The sequence below is a fragment of the Rattus norvegicus genome, chromosome 6 (genome assembly GCF_021556685.1).
Source record: "Rattus norvegicus strain SHRSP/BbbUtx chromosome 6, alternate assembly SHRSP_T2T, whole genome shotgun sequence".
Classification (NCBI taxonomy): Eukaryota; Metazoa; Chordata; class Mammalia; order Rodentia; family Muridae; genus Rattus; species Rattus norvegicus.
In genome coordinates this window covers 116,223,101-116,246,276 of record NC_141539.1, presented here as the reverse complement: position 1 = coordinate 116,246,276, position 23,176 = coordinate 116,223,101, and the positions used below count along the sequence as shown (strand labels likewise).

The window sequence follows — 23,176 nt, the reverse complement described above, 5'->3', positions numbered from 1 at the left end:
TCTGTGTCTTGATCCGTCTTCTGTGTACATCCTATGGGAAGGAGTTTTGGTCTCTTTTCATCTTGCAGGGAGCCAGATCTCAAGGATAAGTGTCCTACTCTTACACAGGGATTCTCATCACCTCCCTCAGGGCTCTGTAAATAGAGCTGTGTTTAGGCTTCTGTTTTAGTGCATGGCTTTTGGGAAGGCAAAATTTATCTCTAACTGAAACCTGATGGCTGTTTCAGGAATGATTTTTTTTTGTTACATTGTCATTTCTACCATAATTTATTGAGCAGGACTAGAGGGATTCGTTGTTTCTCTGTTACCACCATTCAGCAATGCTAGTGACTGTTCAGTCAAGCGGACAGAGGTCAGAAGCTGAGATGATTTGAATGGATCCAGAAAGGGAAGCCTGGGCTGAGTCTCTGTGTCTGCAATTATGTAATTGAGTAAATAAGAATAGGTTGATGGACGCTGGCAAGAGGTGAACTCAGGAATCAATCTATCTATCATCTATCCATCCATCCATCCATCTATCATCTATCTATCTATCTATCTATCTATCTATCTATCTATCTATCTATCTATCTATCACCTGTCTGTCCATCCATCCATCCATCCATCCATCCATCCATCCATCCTTCCATCTGTCCATCTATCCATCTATCATCCATCCATCTATTCTCTCTCTCTCTCTCTCTCTCTCTCTCTCTCATCTTTTTTCCTTCTACCAAATGTGATTTTTTTTTTGCAGTGGTAGTGAGTAAGTGTTGAAAATGAGGTGGAAAAATCATTGTCCAATGTGGAATTAGTTTTTCCCTTTAGACCAGGGTCTTGTCCTCGTGCTCCAAAGCCATGGGAGCCGAGAAGAATGTTGGGCCTGAGCACTGTGGGAAGGAAAGTGTTACTTGACTTTTACGTTACACTTACACTGCTATTCTTTTTGGAGTTGATTTTAGAAAGGCATGTTGTATTTCAAATACCAAATATTTCAGAATGATAAAGTAGTGAGACAGCAGATGGAATGAATAGTGTATCTTAAGAAGCCTGGTATATTTCTGTGCTCTTATTTCATTCATGTTTCCTACGTGGTTCCTGTAGCTGTTTGCTACAGGATGACGTCTGATGCAGACCAATCAAATCAAGGACTGCATTTCCTCACAGTGATTTGGTCCCAGACTAGGCAGTCTTCTTTTTGAAGCAGTCCTGCTTTTCATTTTTCACAGGCCTCTTGGATAGCTCGTGGCCTACTGTGAACCCAGACCTTGTATCAGCCTGTGCTCCTTTACTTTTTAATGCATCTTCTTTCAGCTCTGGCCATTTTAAATGCCATCCTGTACCTATGAATTTCTCCTGTTTATAAAGTCATTTCATTTTATTTCCTGTTCAAAGATACTGGAGTTTATACCATCATGCTAATAAATCAATGTAATATTCTGACATTTAATATTTTTCTATAATTTTGAGTAATGCCAGGTTTTAGGCTAAATCCTTGGAGAACTAATGTTTGCTGTATTTCCATTGGCAGTAATTAAAGAATTTCAGTTTCCAGAAAATTTAATTTTGAGATTTGACTACGAGAGTTAGCTTTTTGTACCGCTTCTCCAATTTCTAAGCTTGTTGGCTAATCCGTGCTGCTGCTGAGTGAAGTGATTTGTTATGTACCCGCTAGTTGAAAAACCAAGTCTGTAGCTTCAAAGGGCCTCTCCCAGGCAGACTTTAGCCCTTCTCCATTGTGCATGTGTTTTGTAGTTCCAATTGGTAGTGTGCAATATTAAATATGTTAGTTTGAGTGCTCATTAATGTCGACTAGGATGTGTCTCTTATCTTGAGGGCTTTGTGTGTGGATACTTCATGTGTATCACTCCTCTCAGACTCCTTCCTGCTTTCCCTTGTTTGTGGTCTCCGTTTTGATTGTTATCGTTCTCATATTCATTCTCATTCTCTCTCTCTCTCTCTCTCTCTCTCTCTCTCTCTCTCTCTCTCTCTCTCTCTCATCCAGATCTGAGACCATGTAGAATCTCTGCTGTCCACATTGCCATCTCAACTGGAGGTTTCAGTCCTGGTCTTGTTCAGGAAACCTTATTGAGATTTGATGGGTGCATTTTTCTTGTCATCACTAGGAGTCATCTAGCTACTATGTAAAGGTTTCATTGCAGACTTATCAACTGAGACTGGATATCCCCGCGGTTCTGTATTCTCTTCAGTTTGATTAGTAGTGGATGTCTGTAATAATCCCCATTTGTTGTATAAAGAAGCTTCTTTGATGAGGAATGAGAGCTACATTTATCTGGGGTTATAAAGGTAAATATTTAGAATAGAGTTAAAAGTTATATTTGTTTAAAATAATGGTAGAGGTAGATTTTCCTCACAGGTCTCTGACTTCTCAGGCCGTGGATGTTGACTAGGTTTCCAGTACTAGGGCACAAATTCTCTCTTGTAGGGAAAGCTTGAAGTACAACGGGACAGAGGCTGGTTATCCATCCTCAAGATAAAAGTCTTACTGTTGTATCATTGGAGATACTTTGCCAGTCTAGTCATTTGTGCTTCTGACGCTCTTGAGCTGGGTAGGGCTACCAGTTGCTCCTCTCCCTCAGTAGTTTGCTTTAGTACCTTACAATACATTGAGGGACTTCTCAGAGAGCAGTCTTCCAGATCAGTTCCAGATTGGTTCCTCCAAGTCACGTGTCCAAGAGTGTGCAGTTTGGTCTTACTTTGAAGTTTAGTAAGGGACTAAGGGTGATTTTCGGGAGACTGTCGTGTTCTCCAAGCAACAACTTGAGGGGAGGTTTCCCATGTAATGTATTACTGTTTTTTGTTGTTGTTGTTGTTTTTTGCATGGTACTTGTGTGACACACCATCACCAACATGACATAACTCCATTAAAAAAAGTATGCGTGTGCACACGCATGCATGTGCACACACACACACACATCTCAGCAGTCTCATTATAGATTTTTATACATCTCACTTTTCACTTATTTGCCTTTGTGAGTTTGTTGGAGTCCATGATATCATGTTAGTGCCAATGTATTATCATTCATATAGAAGATTTTAGGTAAAGATGCAGCATTCTTGGAGGAAGTCTTGAAGATCTAAATCCATTACAAGGATAACATTGTATGTGCTTAAACTACCAAGTAGAAACGAAAGGCTTGGCTGACTAGGCCACCCTTTCCAGTAATTAGATCTAATCTCTCTTTTCTCTCTCCCACTGCATAGTGTCAGTAATAGTCTGATGCTCAGGGAAGCTTTCAGATGCTTTGCTTGAGGCAGTAAAAGGCTTTGTGAAGTCAAAAACCAAAAGGTATTATGTATAGATTTAGATTGTGGTTTTAATATAGAACACTGCAGGGTGGATGTAAGCAGTCTCTTAGTTTGTCCATTAGTAAATTAATGACTTAGTGTGAGTCCTTTCCAACTGAGGTATATCTAGAATTAGTAGTTATATTATGTAGAATAACTTTTATTGCATAATACTTTAAGAGCATTCTCAGTTTAAATATTCTGGCACTGCGTAGATGAGAAGAAGAAAGTTCAAGTCTTGCTTCCTCTCATCAGTAGATAGTTGCCATGTAGTGTGGCACTCAGCTTTCCAGCCCTATTTTGGCAAGAAGGAGTAGTTACAGTTATTTTGGTCATGGAATCTTCTTTTTACATTATGAAATGGTTTTAGCCTTTTTTTTTTTCTTAACAGTTCTTGACATTGAGAACATCCATCTTGTAGTTTGGCTTTTGGGCTCCACCCCTGATGTCTTCTTGGTTTCACTTCCTGTCTCTGAAAGGTCACTTTGCTGCTTTATTCTGAGGCTTTATTTTTGTGTCCACTACACCTTAAACTCTTTATTGTCTTGGTCCGTCTTACTGGAGTCTCTTCTCTTTTGAGACCCTCAGCTGCCTCCATTTCTGAGCCACCATCTGCATCTTCATCCACCTCCCTGGAGCTCTCTATCCCTCTATGCCCTTTCTTTATGCCCTTTCTATGCCGCTTCTGAGTCTCATTGGCTCAAGATCGTCAGTTTCCAGTGTGAGGCTGACTCCTCCTTCCCCAGGCTTTGTTGCTTCTGGGTTTCCATACTTTAGTAAAGTTAGAAACTCACCCACCAGTACTGACTCCTCTGTCCACCTTCCTATGAGGTTGGAGGAACGATCAGATCTGAAATGCGGAAGTGTGAGCTCATCCGTACCCTTGGTTTGCTTGCCGCTGTGTAGTTCCTTGACTTCTAGCTTCCAATATGTGCTCATCTCTGAATGGAGATAATCTTTTTAAAACAGCACCCCCCACTCTTGTCCACAGACTGAGGATAAAGATGTCAGCCCAGCTCTGTGTCCCTCCTTAGAGCTGCAGTGGAAATGCTCCTTTTTTCTGGATAGGAGTTGGTCATGTTTTCTTGTCTCCTGTCTTGCGAATCTTTTTCCATATATTTACAGGAATTTTTTTCATATTTATATTAAACATTTAATTACAAACAAGTCAGAGGACACATTTGACATAAGACATCCAGCTAATTAATACAGACGATTACTTTGCTGATTGAGTTTCATCAACTAAACATACAGATTTTAGGGATTAGAATTATACAATAATTTATTTATTTATTTTACATTTTTGCTACTATCTTCCAAAGCTTTGTTTCTGTTTATTGTTTAAAGCTACTTATGCAGTATAATATTTTCTATTCTTTGTTTTTCTTATCTCCTTTTTTTAATTGCAGTTTTTATTTACATTTTAAATATCATCCCACTTCCTGGTTTCCCCTTCAAAAACCTGCTATCCCATCCTCCCACCCCCGCTTCTATGAGGGTGCTCCCTCACCCCCCCACCCACTCCCTCCCACCTCCCTGCCCTGACATTTCTATACACTGAGGCATCGAGCCTACAAGAATATTTGTAAATGGGATCTTAGGAAGTAAGGCAGCTTTTATTCATTTCTTTTGTCGAAGATGGATTCCACAGCCCAGCTGAAGGTGAGGCACTTCGATGTTTATTCAATGATAACCACACAAGACAGGCCCACAGACTGCATAGAAAGTACTTGGAGTCTGAGCTCATTCCAGGAGTTTTAACTTGAACTTTGTTTCTCTAGTCCCTGTGACATTTTCTGTATCTATGTTGTTTAAATAATGGATTGCTTACTGTGCAAACATGGGAACCTGTGTTCTGATCCTCAGTACTACCCATGTCAAAAGCTGGGCCTGGTGGGCTCCACCTGCCATTCTATTCAGTGAGGGAATCTTCCTCAAAGTGTAGAGAGTAGTAGAGGAAGATAACTGACATCGGCTTCTAACACACACACACACACATACACACACACACACACACACACACACACACACACAAAAGCACATTTACTATGTTTATAGAGTTGCGCAGCCATCAGCACACGTCTAGAATACCTTTGCATCCAGAAAGAGAAGCACAACCTTTCACGGTCTCTTCTCCGCTTACCTTTCACCAGCTCCATCCATACCGATTGTTGACTGTGCATGGAAAATCCTGGAATATATAAACATATTCCTTTGTGACTGTCTTCCTTTGTGTATTAGTAGAATGTTGCTTTCAGTGTTGCCCACTTTGTGTCGTGTTGTGTTTGCCTTGCTTCTGTTGCCGTATCAGTCAATTGCTTGGATAGACCTATTGTACCCATCCATTTGCCACTGGATGGACTTTGGCGTCTCTTTTGGGACTGTCGTAAATATGCTGCCTTGAGCATTCCTGTATGCCTTTCTCATGGGGTTCATTTGTCTGTCCTATTCAGTAGAATTATGGGTTATATGGTAGCGTTCTTTCTGACCCCTTCTGCTGCTGTGATAGTTTTCCAAAGCTGAAGTGTGTATCACGTCCCTTTGCTCCAGCAGTCTCCTGGGGTTTCAGTGTCTGCACATGTACACTAGCAGTTGTCTCTTCCCTCAGCGAAGCTAATTTTTCCTTTCTATTGGATGTTTTACCTAGCTTCCTTTTGCCTATAATAAAGAGCGTGTGGAAAGGCAGCTGAGTTTGTTGGGCAGCCTATCATGGGAATTCTCAACATATTACAGAATCTTTTTTTTTTTTTATCAAAGGCAGAAAGATATTTCTTTCCCATTCTGCTTGAAATGTCTGAATATTGAAGTTGGGTGAGGTCAGCATCTTTGAAAAATAGTTGCATGGGTTGAGGTACCTTCTCAATTATGTGATTTGATGTTACTCCTCCTGCCTATAACCTTTCAGTCTACCTGATTTGTGGGACGTATGGCACTGTGTGTTTCTAGCCTTTGTGACTATGAATGTATTCATTCTACCACCTCCATTTCTAAATTCAAGGAGCTCTGTTCTGAGTTGTTTTTGAAATTTTAAAGTGACTGTTGTAAATTGTCTCATGTGTCAAGCTAAGGGACCAGCATGTGTGTTGTGGTTGGAAGTTTAACTAGCCAACACTCCTGTAGTGCTGTTTTTCAAATATAATGGAGTGCACTGAGTATTTTATAACGTCTTTGACGTTTGTAGCTTAATCCCTGAAATAGCACTCAACGGCAATAAACTTTAAAGCAAATTAAAATTAAATTTACTTTCTCTTTATTTGTTGAGGTTATTATAATGCTACTATTCTCTTTTGTCCCTTAGACTGTTAGGATCTGGACCTTTGTTTTGCTTTTTACTAAGTAGATATAAATATGTTTTTAAATTTTAGACCAAGTTGCAGTGGCTGTGTGAGGAACTGAAGGAGAGAGAGAGCAGAGAGAAGACCTTGCGGCGGCAGCTGGCGGCCAGTAGACAGGAGCTCAGGGAGCTGACGCAGCACAAGGAGTCTGAGCTCCTGTGTCTGTTTGAGCACATTGAGAGGCAGGAACAGCTTCTGGAGGAGTTCCACCAGGAGAAGAGAGGTGGGTCCATCCTGTTCCCTCTCCTCTTCCTCTGCCTTCCTGAGACAGTGGGGTTGGAGTAATCCTACTGGGACCTCTTCACTTAGGACTTTTTCTGTATTGTTTGCTTTCCTTGTCTCTTCTCCCCTGTCTCCATTGCTCAGACTAACAGAGATAACTGTTGAGTCCTGAGCAGCTTCTCTTGGCCACAAAGTCCCCTTGGGCTTTTGATATATGTCTGTGGGATGTGTGTCAGTATTGGTCTGGTAAGACGTTCTCTTCTCCTGTGATAAAAAAACTGAAGTAAAATATCTATTTGTTGAACAAGTACTTGTTTTGTATTAGAGAATCTCTCCATGATGGTAAGAGTATCCAATGTATAAAGCAAAGGAAACAGTGTAACTCAGCTGTTCCACTGGCTGCGGTGGCAGGAAATGGACACAGTAAGTACGTGCATGGATATTAGGAGGTGGAAGCTCCCTGCTGAAAGTGACAGCCTAACAAAGGCATGGTTTGGAAGAATGATAGCAGCATCAAATGTCACAGCAATGACTTAGAAAAGTACATATGTACTAGCTCCATCATAACCGGCAACAGGACATGATGCCCAAGAGCCTGTGAGGTCAGGTTCTGCTGTCCTTGAGCCACCATCTTATTTACTGCCTTATTGATGAAATTTACTAAGAATCCCAGACAGCTTATTCTAGTGTCCTCTTAAGAAAGCCTGAAACTTAACACAGGCCAGTCCTTGTTCAGATATGCAGGAGAAGGTGACGTGCTCAAGGGGAAATCATGTCCTAATGGTGCTACTGTGGAAAACTGCACATCCAGGCCACGTTCAGAGAACAGTTTGGTCCAGGCCAGTTGAGTATTGCTAGCTATGACTGCTGGAGGTGTCAAAGGATGCCTTTTTACTTTTTAGCGACAGTACAATAACACTTGGTGATGGAAGCTGGAGATCAAAGCTGTATGAATTGTCTGTACTTTACGTGGTACCCCCTACTTAACACAGATTACAGCTCAGCTTTAATGTCAGTAAATAGTATCTGTCCCTGTGATCATTTTTTTTGAATTAGGATTAATGTGTATACAAGTACAAAAATGTAAGTATTTGTACACACGGCTTTAAAAGGAAAGCCATTGCTAGGGTATGAAAAAGGGAAGTATCTCGTAGTCTATGAGAAAGTAAGACTTTTGCAAGAGAGACAATCTTTCAGTTTGTTTTTAGTTATTGCATGTTAATTAAGCATCCTAGTGGCAGATACTAGAGGAAATAAACACCATCTACCTTTCTGTGTTTGTATGCCTCTCTCTCTCTCTCTCTCTCTCTCTCTCTCTCTCTCTCTCTGTGTGTGTGTGTGTGTGTGTGTGTGTGTGTGTGTGTGTGTGTGTTCAGCTCAATGAGAGTTTTATCTTAGCCATAGTGGATGCACTGGGGACAAGCATCTAAATAGTCATTACCCAAATGACTCACCTTTCTGGTCTCAGTGAATATCCAGCAGATACAGTTAAGAAATCTATTGGGTGGATAATGTCCCCACTGGTCTGTGGATTCATGGAAACATGGAGGTTTCAGGAAGGAGGTTTATAAGTGTTCGCTTCCTGCTGTACTTCAGTGCCTGAAGCACAGTAGAGTAGGCCTGTGAACTATTTTGAGTCAAAAGATGGACAAGTAAATGAGTGAAAACATTATTAGAGCTGGTATAATATCAGTGTTTAGTGAAAGAAAAATCATAATTATAAAAGAAGCATAATTGTCATATTCTAGATTTTCAAAGAGATGGTATCTAGTTATTGACCCAATTTTCTTTCCATTTGAAATTCCTTGAGTGTACTGCTAAACAGTACGCACACGGAGGATGCATCAGGCTGATTAGGTAATTCGAATGGCATGGTGACTCTCTGGAATAGGTGCAATGCCTGCCTTTCCTGGTATTTCAGTTTTCTCTTCTGTCGTACAGCAGTGTTAGTCATGTGGTTGACGTTTTCTCTTCTTTGTGGCAGTATTCTCTAAGAGAGTCCTGACTTTTTAGGGTCACTATACTATTGATAGTTCTAATTCTACACTATTTTGTTTTACGAGTTGAGTTATCTTCCTGGTATAACATGAAACGTTTCAAAATACATAAATGCTCATGGATTGGCAGGATTAATATAGTAAAAATGGCCATTTTACCAAAAGCAATCTACAGATTCAATGCAATCCCCATCAAAATACCAATCCAATTCTTCAAAGAGTTAGACAGAACAATTTGCAAATTCATCTGGAATAACAAAAAACCCAGGATAGCTAAAGCTATCCTCAACAATAAAAGGACTTCAGGGGGAATCACTATCCCTGAACTCAAGCAGTATTACAGAGCAATAGTGATAAAAACTGCATGGTATTGGTACAGAGACAGACAGATAGACCAATGGAATAGAATTGAAGACCCAGAAATGAACCCACACACCTATGGTCACTTGATTTTTGACAAAGGAGCCAAAACCATCCAATGGAAAAAAGATAGCATTTTCAGCAAATGGTGCTGGTTCAACTGGAGGTCAACATGTAGAAGAATGCAGATCGATCCATGCTTATCACCCTGTACAAAGCTTAAGTCCAAGTGGATCAAGGACCTCCACATCAAACCAGACACACTCAAACTAATAGAAGAAAAACTAGGGAAGCATCTGGAACACATGGGCACTGGAAAAAATTTCCTAAACAAAACACCAAGGGCTTACGCTCTAAGATCAAGAATCGACAAATGGGATCTCATAAAACTGCAAAGCTTCTGTAAGGCAAAGTACACTGTGGTTAGGACAAAACGGCAACCAACAGATTGGGAAAAGATCTTTACCAATCCTACAACAGATAGAGGCCTTATATCCAAAATATACAAAGAACTCAAGAAGTTAGACCGCAGGGAAACAAATAACCCTATTAAAAAACGGGGTTCAGAGCTAAACAAAGAATTCACAGCTGAGGAATGCCGAATGGCTGAAAAACACCTAAAGAAATGTTCAACATCTTTAGTCATAAGGGAAATGCAAATCAAAACAACCCTGAGATTTCACCTCACACCAGTGAGAATGGCTAAGATCAAAAACTCAGGGGACAACAGATGCTGGCGAGGATGTGGAGAAAGAGGAACACTCCTCCATTGTTGGTGGGATTGCAAACTGGTACAACCATTCTGGAAATCAGTCTGGAGGATCCTCAGAAAATTGGACATTGAACTGCCTGAGGATCCAGCTATACCTCTCTTGGGCATATACCCAAAAGATGCCCCAACATATAAAAAAGACACGTGCTCCACTATGTTCATCGCAGCCTTATTTATAATAGCCAGAAGCTGGAAAGAACCCAGATGCCCTTCAACAGAGGAATGGATACAGAAAATGTGGTACATCTACACAATGGAATATTACTCAGCTATCAAAAACAACGACTTTATGAAATTCGTAGGCAAATGGTTGGAACTGGAAAACATCATCCTGAGTGAGCTAACCCAATCACAGAAAGACATACATGGTATGCACTCATTGATAAGTGGCTATTAGCCCAAATACTTGAATTACCCTAGATGCCTAGAACAAATGAAACTCAAGACGGATGATCAAAATGTGAATGCTTCACTCCTTCTTTAAAAGGGGAACAAGAATACCCTTGGCAGGGAAGAGAGAGGCAAAGATTAAAACAGAGACTGAAGGAACACCCATTCAGAGCCTGCCCCACATGTGGCCCATACATATACAGCCACCCAATTAGACAAGATGGATGAAGCAAAGAAGTGCAGACCGACAGGAGCCGGATGTAGATCGCTCCTGAGAGACACAGCCAGAATACAGCAAATACAGAGGCGAATACCAGCAGCAAACCACTGAACTGAGAATAGGACCCCTGTTGAAGGAATCAGAGAAAGAACTGGAATATCTTGAAGGGGCTCGAGACCCCAAAAGTACAACAATGCCAAGCAACCAGAGCTTCCAGGGACTAAGCCACTACCTAAAGACTATACATGGACTGACCCTGGACTCTGACCCCATAGGTAGCAATGAATATCCTAGTAAGAGCACCAGTGGAAGGGGAAGCCCTGGGTCCTGCTAAGACTGAACCCCCAGTGAACTAGACTGGTGGGGGGAGGGCGGCAATGGGGGTAGGGTTGGGAGGGGAACACCCATAAGGAAGGGGAGAGGGGAGGGGGATGTTTGCCCGGATACCGGGAAAGGGAATAATACTCGAAATGTATATAAGAAATACTCAAGTTAATGAAAAAAAAATAAAATGTAAAAAAAAAAAAGAAAAAAAATACATAAATGCTAGAAGTGCAAACAATTTTAAAACTGTATAGCTGTTTTAAATGATCTTGGTTCCTAAAAGCCAAATGGTGTTAGACTGTTATATTTGTAAATTTGAAAGCATAGAAACACTTCAGTGTAAATATAAATGACTGGAAGACGTCCTGAATATAAAGGTTAAAAGGTAACCGGAAGTAAGATAAGGGTGGGTAGGATCAAAGTAAAGGCAGGGAAACGGTTCTTGGAAAATCAGTGGTAAAGGAGTTAGGAACTTTTTCCCATGATCCTTTTAGCCCTTTGCACATGCTGTTCTTTAAGGCCGGCGGACTAATGATGATCATCTGAACAGTGGGTTTTAAAATTTTTTTTATTGGTTATTTTATTTATTTACATTTCAAATGTTATTCATTTCCTGGTTTCCCATCCATAAATCCCCTATCCCATTCCCCCTCCACCTGCTTCTATGCGGGTGCTCCCCCACCCACCCACCCACTTCTACTTCACCTCCCTGGCATTCCCCAACACTGGGACATCGAGCCTTCACAGGACCTCTGCTACGTAGACATCTGAAACCATGCAAACCCCTTCAGCTCCTTCAGTCTTTTCAGTAACTCCTCCATTGGGGACCCTGTTCTCAGTCCAATGGTTGGCTGCCATTATCCACATCTGTATTTGTCAGGCTCTGGCAGAACCTCTCTGGAGACAGCTATATCAGACTCCTGTCAACAAGTACTTCTTGGCATCTGGAATAGTGTCTGGGTTTGGTGTCTGTATATGGGATGGATCACCAGGTGTTTTTTTGTTTTTGTTTTTGTTTTTGTTTTTGTTTTGTTTTGTTTTGTTGTTTTGACCATTAGTTTGTCAGGATTTGTGACTTGAACTAAGTGATCTTGACTTTGTGTAAGCTCAAAGAAAGAATTAATGTGTACTCCCCTGTACAGGTAGTGGAGAATAGCAGAATGATCTTTTGTAGACAATCATAGAAGGAATGGTCACTGGATTTTCTTTCAGGACAACACACACACACACACACACACACACACACACACACACACACCTTTACCCTTTGATTTCTGGAGGAATGTCTCACTATGTAGCCATGTATAGCCTGGAACTCTGACCAGCCTGGCCTCAAACCTGTCTCATTCTTAATTAATGTGTCTAGAATCCAGCTCGCTAAGTGTTTGGCATTTATGCTTAGCTCAAGAGTGAGTTACACTAGAGAGACAATGCATGTTTATTTTCATGGTTTTAGGGCTGATCCGTTTAAAGCATTGCTTTACAAAGCACTCAGTTTGCAGAGGTTCATGTCTACCTAACTTTGTATGTAAATGGTGAGTTCAGGTTTGGGTGATTTTTTTTGTTTGTTTGTTTGTTTGTTTGATTTTCAGATCTTTGTTTCTCTCTCCCTTCTCTTTGGAGCTGAGTCCTGTGTGGGATTTCCCTGGGCTGTTTCTGAAATTGATGTTGGATAACTGAGTAGGAGATAATTTCCTGGAATTCAGTTTTGGGACAGAGACTAAGGAAGGGCCACCAGCTGTAGGCATCTTCTTTATCACAGAGTGGCATTTGATTTGTACATCAGCAATTGGCTGTCCAGCCACAATCACCCATTTTTGTTATTTGCCAAATTATGTCATTTTTTCCAAATTGTATTAAAGAAAAATGTATTATGTGACACTTATAGAAGTACTAGTCATTGTTGCTTAGTCCAAAGATAAAGGAAAAAGTATTTTTTATTCCATTATGGAATATAATGTTTAAAGAATGAAATAATTTAAAAGGTACCTTTTAATATCAAATTACTCATTTGTTTAGATTCTGGTTAATTAACATGTATTACTTTTCTTTTTCGATTAATAACTTGTTTAAACATTCAGTGATGCTGATCATTAATTAGTAACAGTGAAAAATTATTTCAAATAGTGAATTGAGAATATTTTAAAACTAGTGATTAAACTCTAATAATAGGAGTTTTGACTATTGTAGATTAAATTCTGATGAACATACTTTATAAAACAGGATTGCTTAAGCTATATCATAAAGTTTAAAAATTGAACTAAATATTTGAAAATACAGGGTGGTGATACTATATGTAAAAATTATGTTGCCTTTTAATTATGAAATTTCAGTTGGAATTGTCTCTTAAATTGTTAATTGACACTTTCTGAGAGCATTTTAAATCTTCTTATACTTATGACACGAAGGCTTCTTTGTTGTCTTGCTTTGTTTATTGAAGCCTTTAAAGCAGCAGTTCTCACCTGTGAGTTGTAACTCCTGTGTGGGTCACATGTCAGATAACTCTGCATGTCAGGTGTTTACGATATGTAGCTAATCTTTGCTGCTTTGTGGAGTCTTTTTCTATTCTTTATCCTTCCGGGTTTTACTTCCTAAGACTAGATAGGAGAGAAGGCAACAGAGAGAGAGGGGTGGGGAAGGGGAGGAGGGAGAGAGAGAGAGACAGAGAGAGAGAGAGAGAGAGAGAGAGAGAGAGACAGAGAGACACACAGAGATCCCTGAACCTAATGACCATGGCTACTACCAAACTGAAATCAACCTCTCTAAATGATTAGCACCACCCACTGTGCCTCTTGGGAACCTAGCATTTACCCTCTGAGAAGTTCCCAGACTTCCAAATGTCACACAATTGACAAAATGATCTGTGGCTGGCAAAACCATACTTCTGCTAGAGCACAAGGTAAACTATAGCCAGCTGTTGCAGACAGAACCAGTCCTGCCTTCTTACCCTGAGATGAAAATGAAAGCATATTCTTAGATTTCTGTTTTTTAAAGAAACCAAAATTCTAGAATTCTTAAAAATGTTACTATAACATTATAATTCATAACACTAGCAAAATTAAGTATGGTGCAACAAAATAATTTTATGGTTGGGGTCATCACAACATGAGGACCTATATTAGATGTCCTCAGCATTAGGGTGTTTGAGAACCACTGCTTTAATGTGTTATGATGCCCATTCTTGTCCGGAGTGACAATCTGCTTTGCGTAACTGTTGATTCCAATGCTAATTGGGTCCAGAATCATCCTGAGTCACACAAATTAATACTTCATTGCTTGGTGGTAAAGGATGGCATCAGGGCTCCTGGACTGGAATTCCAGGAACTTATGTGCTGTCCATTGTTGGTGCTTCCACTTGACCTCTAGTTTGTAGAAGAGCAGGAGGCACTGTTAACTATTTTTTTCCAAAAATTTTTTTTATTAGATATATTTCTTTACTTACATTTCAAATGTTATTCCCCTTCCCGGTTTCCTGTCCATAAGCCCCCTCATCCCCTCCCCCTCCCCCATACGGGTATTCCCCCCATCCATCCCCCTTACCTCCCCCCCCACATTCTCCTGCACTGGGGGTCCAACGTTGGCAGGACCAAGGGTTTCCCCTTCCACTGGTGCTCCAAAAAGGCTGTTCTGTACTACATATGCAGTTGATGCAGCTGGAGCCCTGGGTCAGTCCATGTATAGTCTTTGGATAGTGGTTTAGTCCCTGCAAGCTCTGGTTGTTTGGCATTGTTGTTCTTTGGGGTTGCAAGCTCCTTCAACTCCTTCAGTACTTCCTCTAATTCCCCCCAAGGGGGTCCTGTTCTCAGTTCAGTAGTTTGCTGCTAGCATTGACCTCTGTATTGGACATACTTTGGATGTGTCTCTCAGGAGAGATCTATATCCAGTCCCTTTCAGCATGCATTTTCTAGCTTCATCAATCTTACCTAGTTTTGGTGGCTGTATATATATGGGCCACATGTGTGTCAGGCTCTGTCATGGCCATTCCTTCAGTCGTTGCTCTAAACTTTGCTTCCATATCCCCTCCTATGGATGTTTTTCCCCCTTTTAAGGAGGAGTGGGAGCACCCACATTTTGGTCATCCTTCTTCTTGAGCTTCCTGTGGTCTGTGGATTGCATTGTGGGTATTAGCTTTTGGGCTAATATCCACTTATCAATGAGTGCATACCATGTGTGTTTTTCTGTGATTGTCTTACCTCACTCAGGATGATATTTTCTAGTTCATTCCATTTGCTTATGCATTTCCTGAAGTCATTGTTTTTGATAGCTGAGTAATATTCCATTGTGTAGATGTACCACATTTTTTAAATCCATTCCTCTGTTGAAGGGCATCTGGGTTCTTTCCAGCTTCTGGCTATTATAAATAAGGCTGCTATGAACATAGTGGAGCATGTGTCTTTGTTGTATGTTGGTACATCTTTTGGGTATATGCCCAGGAGCGGTATAGCTGGGTCCTCAGGTAGCGGAATGTCCAATTTTCTGAGGAACCTCCAGACTGATTTCCAGAATGGTTGTACCATTCTGCAACCCCACCAACAATGGAGGAGTGTTCCTCTTTCTCCACATCCTTGCCAGCATCTGCTGTCAACCTGAGTTTTTTATCCTAGCCATTCTGATTAGTGTGAGGTGGAATCTCAGGGTTGTTTTGATTTGCATTTCCTTGATGACTAAGGATGTAGAACATTTCTTTAGGTGCTTTTCGGACATTTGATAATCCTCAGCTGAGAATGTATGTTTAGCTCTGTAACCCATTTTTTAATAGGGTTATTTGGCTCTCTGGAGTCTAACTTCTTGAGTTCTTTATATATTTTGGATATTAGCCCTTTATCAGATGTAGGGTTGGTAAAGATCTTTTCCCAATCTGTTAGGTGTCGTTTTGTACAAATGACAGTATCTTTTGCCTTACAGAGGCTTTGCAGTTTTATGAGGTCCCATTTGTCGGTTCTTGATCTTATAGCATAAGCCATTGGTGTTTTGTTCAGGAAATTTTCCCCAGTGCACAAGTGTTGGAGACTCTTCCCCACTTTTTCTTCTATTAGTTTGAGTATATCTGGTTTGATGTGGAGGTCCTTGATCCACTTGGACTTAAGCTTTGTACAGGGTGATAAGACTGGATCGATCTGCATTTTTCTACATGCTGACCTCCAGTTGAACCAGCACCAGTTATTGAAAATGTTATCTTTCTTCCATTGGATAGTCTTAGCTCCTTTGTCAAAGATTAGGTGACCATAGGTATGTGGGTTCATTTCTGGGTCTTCAATTCTGTTCCACTGATCTATCTGCCTGTCTCTTTACCAATACCATACATGTTTTATGACTTTTGCTCTATAACACTGCTTGAAGTCAGGGATGGTGATTCCCCCAGAAGTTTATTGTTGAGTATAGTTTTTGCTATCCTGGGTTTTTTAATGTTCTAAATGAATTTTCAAATTGCTCTTTCTTTCTCTATAAAGAATTGAGTAGGAATTTTGATGGGGATTGCATTGAATCTGTAGATTGCTTTTTGGCAAAATGGCCATCTTTACTATATTAATCCTGCCAATCCATGAACATGGGAGATATTTCCATCTTCTGAGATCTCTTCCTCAATTTCTTTTTTCAGAGACTTGAAGTTCTTATCATACAGATCTTTCACTTGCTTGGTTAAAGTCACACCAAGATATTTTATATTATTTGGGACTGTTGTGAAGGGTCACTGTTAACTATTGAGCCATCACCCCAGTCACTGGGTTAGCAATTTTGACTCTGTTTTTGGAAACCACAGTAAGCCAACAATAGAATCTTTTCCTGATATTTTGTTGGGAGAAGAATTTTCTTTTATTTTAATTTTACTTTTTATTGTATGTGTGTGTGTGTGTGTGTGTGTGTGTGTGTGTGTGTGAATTTCACATCATTCTTGCCAGTCTCGTTCATCTCACCCTCCTCTCATAACCAAGGGGGACCCTCTACCTTCCCAACCTCATATTGTGGAAGCTGTAGTGTGTCATAGTGTGTCCCAAAAAATACTCCGTTTTCCACATTTATTTGAAATGTACATTGCAATAAGTCATTGGCCTGGTAGGAGACCTCTGCCTTCTGCTACACTATCAATAATGGAACCTCACTGGGACTCCTCTAATATATTCTGTTGTTATGCAGTGACATGGAGATCTTGTAGTTTTGCATCTCTAGGACCTGCCTCTTCATGTACCCCAGCAGTTCATCAATGTGGTAGATGTTGGGGTGAGCCAATTCAAAGCTCTGGATCTGGGCTTGAGAGGTATCTGAGCTCTGGACAGCCTACCAGCTCCCCTACACCCACCCTACCTGTGTAAGTTCTCCTACTCTGCCCCAGCTGGCCCATCCAATGCTACAGTTCTCCAGCTCTCATGCTCTCTTCAAGAGTTCTCCGAGAGTTTGATATACATTTTCTCCTGAAATCAGATTAGCATTTCATCCCACCAACCTTGGGTGATTACCGATTGATTCAGCTCTCCTTTTTCTTTTTCTCTGTAATGTTGATCTAGAACTAGGAATGTGTACTCTACTTTTAGGTATTAATTAATTTCTACTTATGTCATGCGTTGGGACATGTTTCTACCTTTAGTTCTGTGCAAGTGATACATACAGTGTCTTCACAGTGACCATTCCCTCTACGTTTTCTTGAGATGGCCACTGTGGGGTGAAGAAAACTGACACAGAGAGCTTGATATAGGATACACATTTTCATATAAATTGTCTCATTTAATCTTTCAAACAATGGTGAGGTTCTTCATCTAATTTGTGGTTGAAGCAGCCAAGACTCGGAGACAAGAGCAGGCAGGTAACCTCCAAGACTAGACCTGGTTACAGTAGCAGAGAGCTGAGTGAAACTGAAGTTTGTGTTCATACTTGTATGTAGTGAAGCAAACTAAACCAGCCTTCGGCTTTATTAGCTTTTGAATTAGAATCAGCTGGCCCTCAGATCTGTTCCGTGGAGATATAAAGAGACTAACTCTTTCTTTAACATCTCATAATACCTGCCAAAAACCTGTAGTCTTTTGGCTGTCATTGAAATCAGGAGAAATGCTTGCCCAGAAAACATAATTCTTTTTCTATTTGACATTCATTTCCTTTCATATTATTTAGTGTGTGCTAATTTTGAATAGCTTACCCGATCATCAAGGCTTAATTAATAAAACAAATTCAAATTTTATGGTATATAAAATTTTGCCCCAAACCAGAAGCCATCTGAACCTTATTTCTGTGGTACCTATTTTTGGACCGTGGAAGTGAGGACTGCTTTCCAGTATCTCACCCAAAGCCATGTCTTTCTGTTGTGCCTTTAAAATGCAGAATAATTAGTCAGACATGTGAGACGTGTTCCTTTAGTCTCAGCATTTTGGAGGTAGAGGTAGAGGCTGTGTGAGGATCTGTGAGTTCGAGTCCAGCCTGTTGTGTACAGTGGATTCCAGATCAGCCAGGGCTATGTAGTAAGCTCTGTTTTGGTTGGGTGAGTGGTAAATAAATAAAACTGCTTAAAGTACAATATGAAGAGAAAATGGTTGCTGTACCCTGTGAGATACTCCCTAAATTCACCAATATTAATACTAAATCTCTTTATCGTAATGTTTACAAAGAGAGGCAGACCCAATTTTATTGGAATGTTTCAAGCTTACATTATCTGTGTTGAGTTTTTTAAAAAACAAGCCTCCCTCCCCCATGCAAAGTTCCTTCTCTTGTCTTCATGCAGTGCTATAAATACCCTAGAGATGACCCAGTGCAGAAGCAAGGACACTAGCGACAATGACAAGCTTCTCTGCTTCCTGTTAATAAAATATTTAACTTCTGTTGTCTTGGCTGCCACAGAAATGGCCGACTAACTCTTTAATATTGCAAGGGAGGGAAGAAAGCACGTTTTGGGGGGAGTTTGGTGATTGGGAAGGAAAAGTGAAGGGGTTGCTAGTTGTGTACAAAAAGGATCTTCCTGAAACTTAGGCATTGTTTATGGATATTACTTCATACAACTCTGTACCCTTTTAATGATTGCCATTGACAGACTAGACTCTGTGACATGGTGAGAGTGTTTATGGGGGAGAAGGATGTAGGCCTTTGTAGGTTTCCTTTGAGTACCTTGTGTTTTGTGAAAGATTTGTACATGTAAGAGATATCACTGTTTGATTATTCCATGCAAATTGAGTAAATGTAAGCACCATTTCAGATTTCTATATTTTTGTGTTGTCTATTTATTTTCTCCAAAATGCTTTTTTCTTATATTTTTAGCCTGTGAATTTCAGTGTTCTCTAATCTGTGTGAACTCCTGCACCAAATTATAACATATCTTAGTTCTTGGAATTGGCTGTTGTTATTACTTGTGCATTTAATTTTTACTGGCTGTGGATCTTCCCTAGTCGCCTGAAATTGAGGGAACTTGTGCTATGGAATAGTAGATAATAAAGAATAAATTTTCTGTAGTCCAAAGTTAGAGGAAGATAAGAGTGAGCTAGAGTAAACCCAGACTTAAGAAATGACCTCCAGTGACTCACGGGAAATACATATATGCAGACAGACCAACAGATAAGCAATAACACAATTGCTTGTAATACAGGCTACTTGAGATAGAATTTAAGAAGCAGCAACAACTTGGTTTTTCCTCAGGGTGACATAAAGATAAAATGAAAGAAGGCGATCGAACAAGGGAGGGGCTAGAGTATAAAGTTAGGAGATGAATTTTTGTGGAAATCCGTAACAAAAAAAACCCCAACCAACCAACCAACCAACCAAACAAACAAACAAACAAACACCCACAACCATGAGGCTACTTCACATTGTGTTTTTTGCTTGTAATACTAAAATAAAGCAATTTTATGTTTTCTTATTGAAGTGTTAGCAAGCATCTGAGCTCTCTGTTGACCTACTAAGTAAGCACTAGAAATCAGCAGTGAAGTCCCCACTGGGAAACCAAATGCATAATTTGCCATTTAATCTAATTTAATTTTTTCATATATGTCCTTATTTTTATTGTGAACATAAAATTATTTAAAAGGTTTCCTTAGCTTAATTTTAGGTATTTTTTCCCCATGGAGTCTAAATTACACAGATAAAAATCGCTCTGTTTTGTTTGTTCTTTGAATTTGTTACCAGTAATTAGAGTTGATGACAAAGAAATCAATTTACCTAAGTTCTTTTTATTACCGTGCATGTTATTAATGATTAATTATGGTTATATTATTAAGAATTAAGCTGCTTGTGGATCAAGATAATTTACTGTGTCAATTATTGTGCAGAAGCCCAGATGTTGGGTTTGGGGATGAATGGATTGATCTCCCAAACTTTGCACATATAAAAGTAGAGAAGAGTACCAGATCCAGAGAGATGTCGGTAAGTAGCACCCTTAGTGCTTGGGACCCACAGAATTTCAGAACCCACAAACTCAAATGTACATGGCATGGTGTCTTCATCCAGCCTTCCTGGCTTGATGATGTGGGATGAAGTGAAAATAAGAGTTCCTATGTTTCCTCACTCGGTTTCTGCAGCTCAGCCTCTCTGGCCTCGGCACTGTGGTGATAGATGGTTCGCTTCCATTTTGTGTAACTTACTATTTGGTAAAACTTCCCAGAACACTCTGCAAGACTTCGGCAATAGCTTCCACTTAGCTCTTCATCTGTTCTCAAGTGACCTGGCACTCCTGCCCCTCTCTGTGAAGTGGGCTTTGTATAGTCTCCCATTGCCTCAGCCAATTAAGACCTTGAAATTAGGCTTTGAGGAACCCTGCCCATGCTTCCAGAAACATAATAGCGCTACTCTCATTGAAGGAGATGAGAAGTGTTTAAGTTTGGCCAATGAACAAAGCAAGGATAAAAAACAAGTGCTAAAATCATAATTAGCCCTGAATATTTTAATGCAAAAAGGGTATCAGCTGTTGGACACTATTTCACCATTATGTTAGATTTTCCTCCATAATTTATAGTTCATGGGTTTTTTTTTTAATTTTCCCTTCTTATAGGGGCAGTTAAGTTATAGAATAAGATATTTAGAGAAGGGTATTACATCTTAACTTTTGAGGAAAATGGCTTTACTGTGTTAGATTTAGGCATTAGTCAAGACATTCTGTTGCTGCAAGGCCTAATAAAGTTCTCAAATGTAAGTTCCTCAGAAAATCTGTCTTCACTTTGGCAGGGACTGTGTGCTGTTTTTCACGGGCTTTGTACACACATGCGTTCCTGTTGTCATAGAGTGAGCAGCCTCATTTCTATTTATAGAATAGATAGAATTCCTTTGTGGGTTTCTCCTTCAAAGCTTCTGTCACTTTACACTGATGACATCTTTTAGCCACCCTACCATGCTTGCTGGGCACTCCCATTTGAACAGTCAGAAAGGAAAATGACCCCTCTATTGCCCAAACAGTCTTTATGTAAGTATGTGTGTGTGTATGTATGTATGTATGTATGTATGTATGTATGTATGTATGTACATATGCATGTATGTATTTATTTTCCCTCTTTGGCTTACTTGTTCATTGAGAATCGGAGGAGGATGATAAGATGTACAATATAGTTTCACAGCAGAAGTATTCAGAACGCTTTGTTTTGTGATATTGGTTATTGCCCTATGGCCTTTCACATAGCAGGTAAATGTTCTATGACTAGGATACATCCAAGGCTCATGGACGAAAAACTGTACAAATTACTTGCTTATATAGGAACGTTCTGCTTTATAGATAAGAAATGCTTCAAGTAACTTATTCTTTTAATTAGACTGAGAATGGCAATATATATATTATCCCTGATACATACTCTGTAAGAGTATTTGCCATGTCTTTTGTTTATGAATATTAGACTACAAAGAGCAGAGATAGTTCGAGATGGTTTGACTTGTGTTTTGGAGAGATTACAAAGCATGCTTAGGGCTTGGTGTCACCTGAGTGCTAAAGGTTTGTCACGTTCTGCCTTATTGATCCTGCCTACAGTGTGACAAGATACTGTGTTTCCCAGCAGTGATACTGTGATGATTTTATTAGACATTCTTTGTGGCTTAAGATACTTTACATATTGCACAACATGTAGTGCTACATCTGTAGCCCTGTCCTCCAGAGGTTCTGTCTACTCTGGGATTAGAAGAGTGCAGAGCGCCCTCATCTTCTTCCTCCCTTTCTTCTTCCTTCCATCCTTCCTTAAAAACACAAGTACCAGATTCTTTTCTCCTGACCCTCAAGCGTTTAATTTCACAATGTACTTCTGATATGTATTCATCATCCTTCTTTACCAAATGAAATACCATGCAAGAGCATTTACCTAACAACACCTTAACATCTTTTGAAATAATTTAACCATAGATATATTTTGAACATATATATTTATTCAACTATTTTTTTCTTAGTATATCTTAATTTATTCATGTCTTGGGATATTCTGTAACAGATTTACATAGTTATTAAAAACTGTTCAACAGTGCAGAAGAATGCTGTCTAAAAACAAAGACACAAATCTGACCCACAAATACAGTTTTAACTTGTCTTATAACTACATTGAAAAGGTGTGAAATTAATTTTAGTATATTTATATTGCTTTGTATTAAATAGGATCATTTCGGTATGTGAAAATTATCAAGGTATTTAACATTCTTTATCAATTAATCCTTCAAAATAAGCTACTCATATTATTCCACAGCACATCTCCATTTCAACCAGCATACTTTCAGTGTCCACTGTCTGTTGGTGTCTCATGGTTTCCTTCTTGGACAACATTGTTCAGGAGAGGCATCTGTATCTGATATTGTCGTATACATCATGTTTTTTCTTTATAAGAGAATTGTTTATAATCTGATTGCCAAGACTGTTGAGAATTCTTTGGGCAGTTCAAAATAATGAATGTAAAGTGGAACTCAATATTGTTTTATTTTGACAACTATTTTATATATTAAAAATTACTAGAAGCAGAAACGGTGGTCCATGCATTTAAGCACAGCATTGAGGAGGCAGAGATGATAACGCTGTGAGATGGAAGCCAGCCTGGTCTACGTAACAAGTTCCAGGATAGCCAGGACTACACAGAGAAGCTTGGTCTGCTAAAACCAAAAACCATCCAACCAAGCAAAACACAAATAACAAAAAGCCAAAAACAAAACAAAACAAAACGCTGCTGGACACTTGGCAGTGTAAACAGTTTGAACCCTCCAAAGCAAACTATAAGAAGGGATTTAAAGTATGTAGAAATGCTTTGCTTAGAGTTTCTGAGTTTTCTGATATTATTTATAAATTGATTAAATTATTTATAAATCTCAGTAGTTGATAAAGTTAAAAAGCAAATCCGAG

At 39.6% G+C, this 23,176-nt stretch overlaps 1 protein-coding gene across 10 annotated transcripts in view; it reads left to right on the top strand.

The window, feature by feature from the left end:
• Positions 1–23,176, top strand: part of Cep128 (centrosomal protein 128) — a 370,684-nt gene that overhangs the window by 152,191 nt on the left and 195,317 nt on the right. For all 10 annotated transcript variants that reach the window (XM_087554312.1, XM_087554311.1, XM_087554310.1 and 7 more), the window contains 1 exon segment: positions 6,654–6,846. In XM_087554312.1, the coding sequence (XP_087410438.1) occupies positions 6,654–6,846 (193 nt within the window).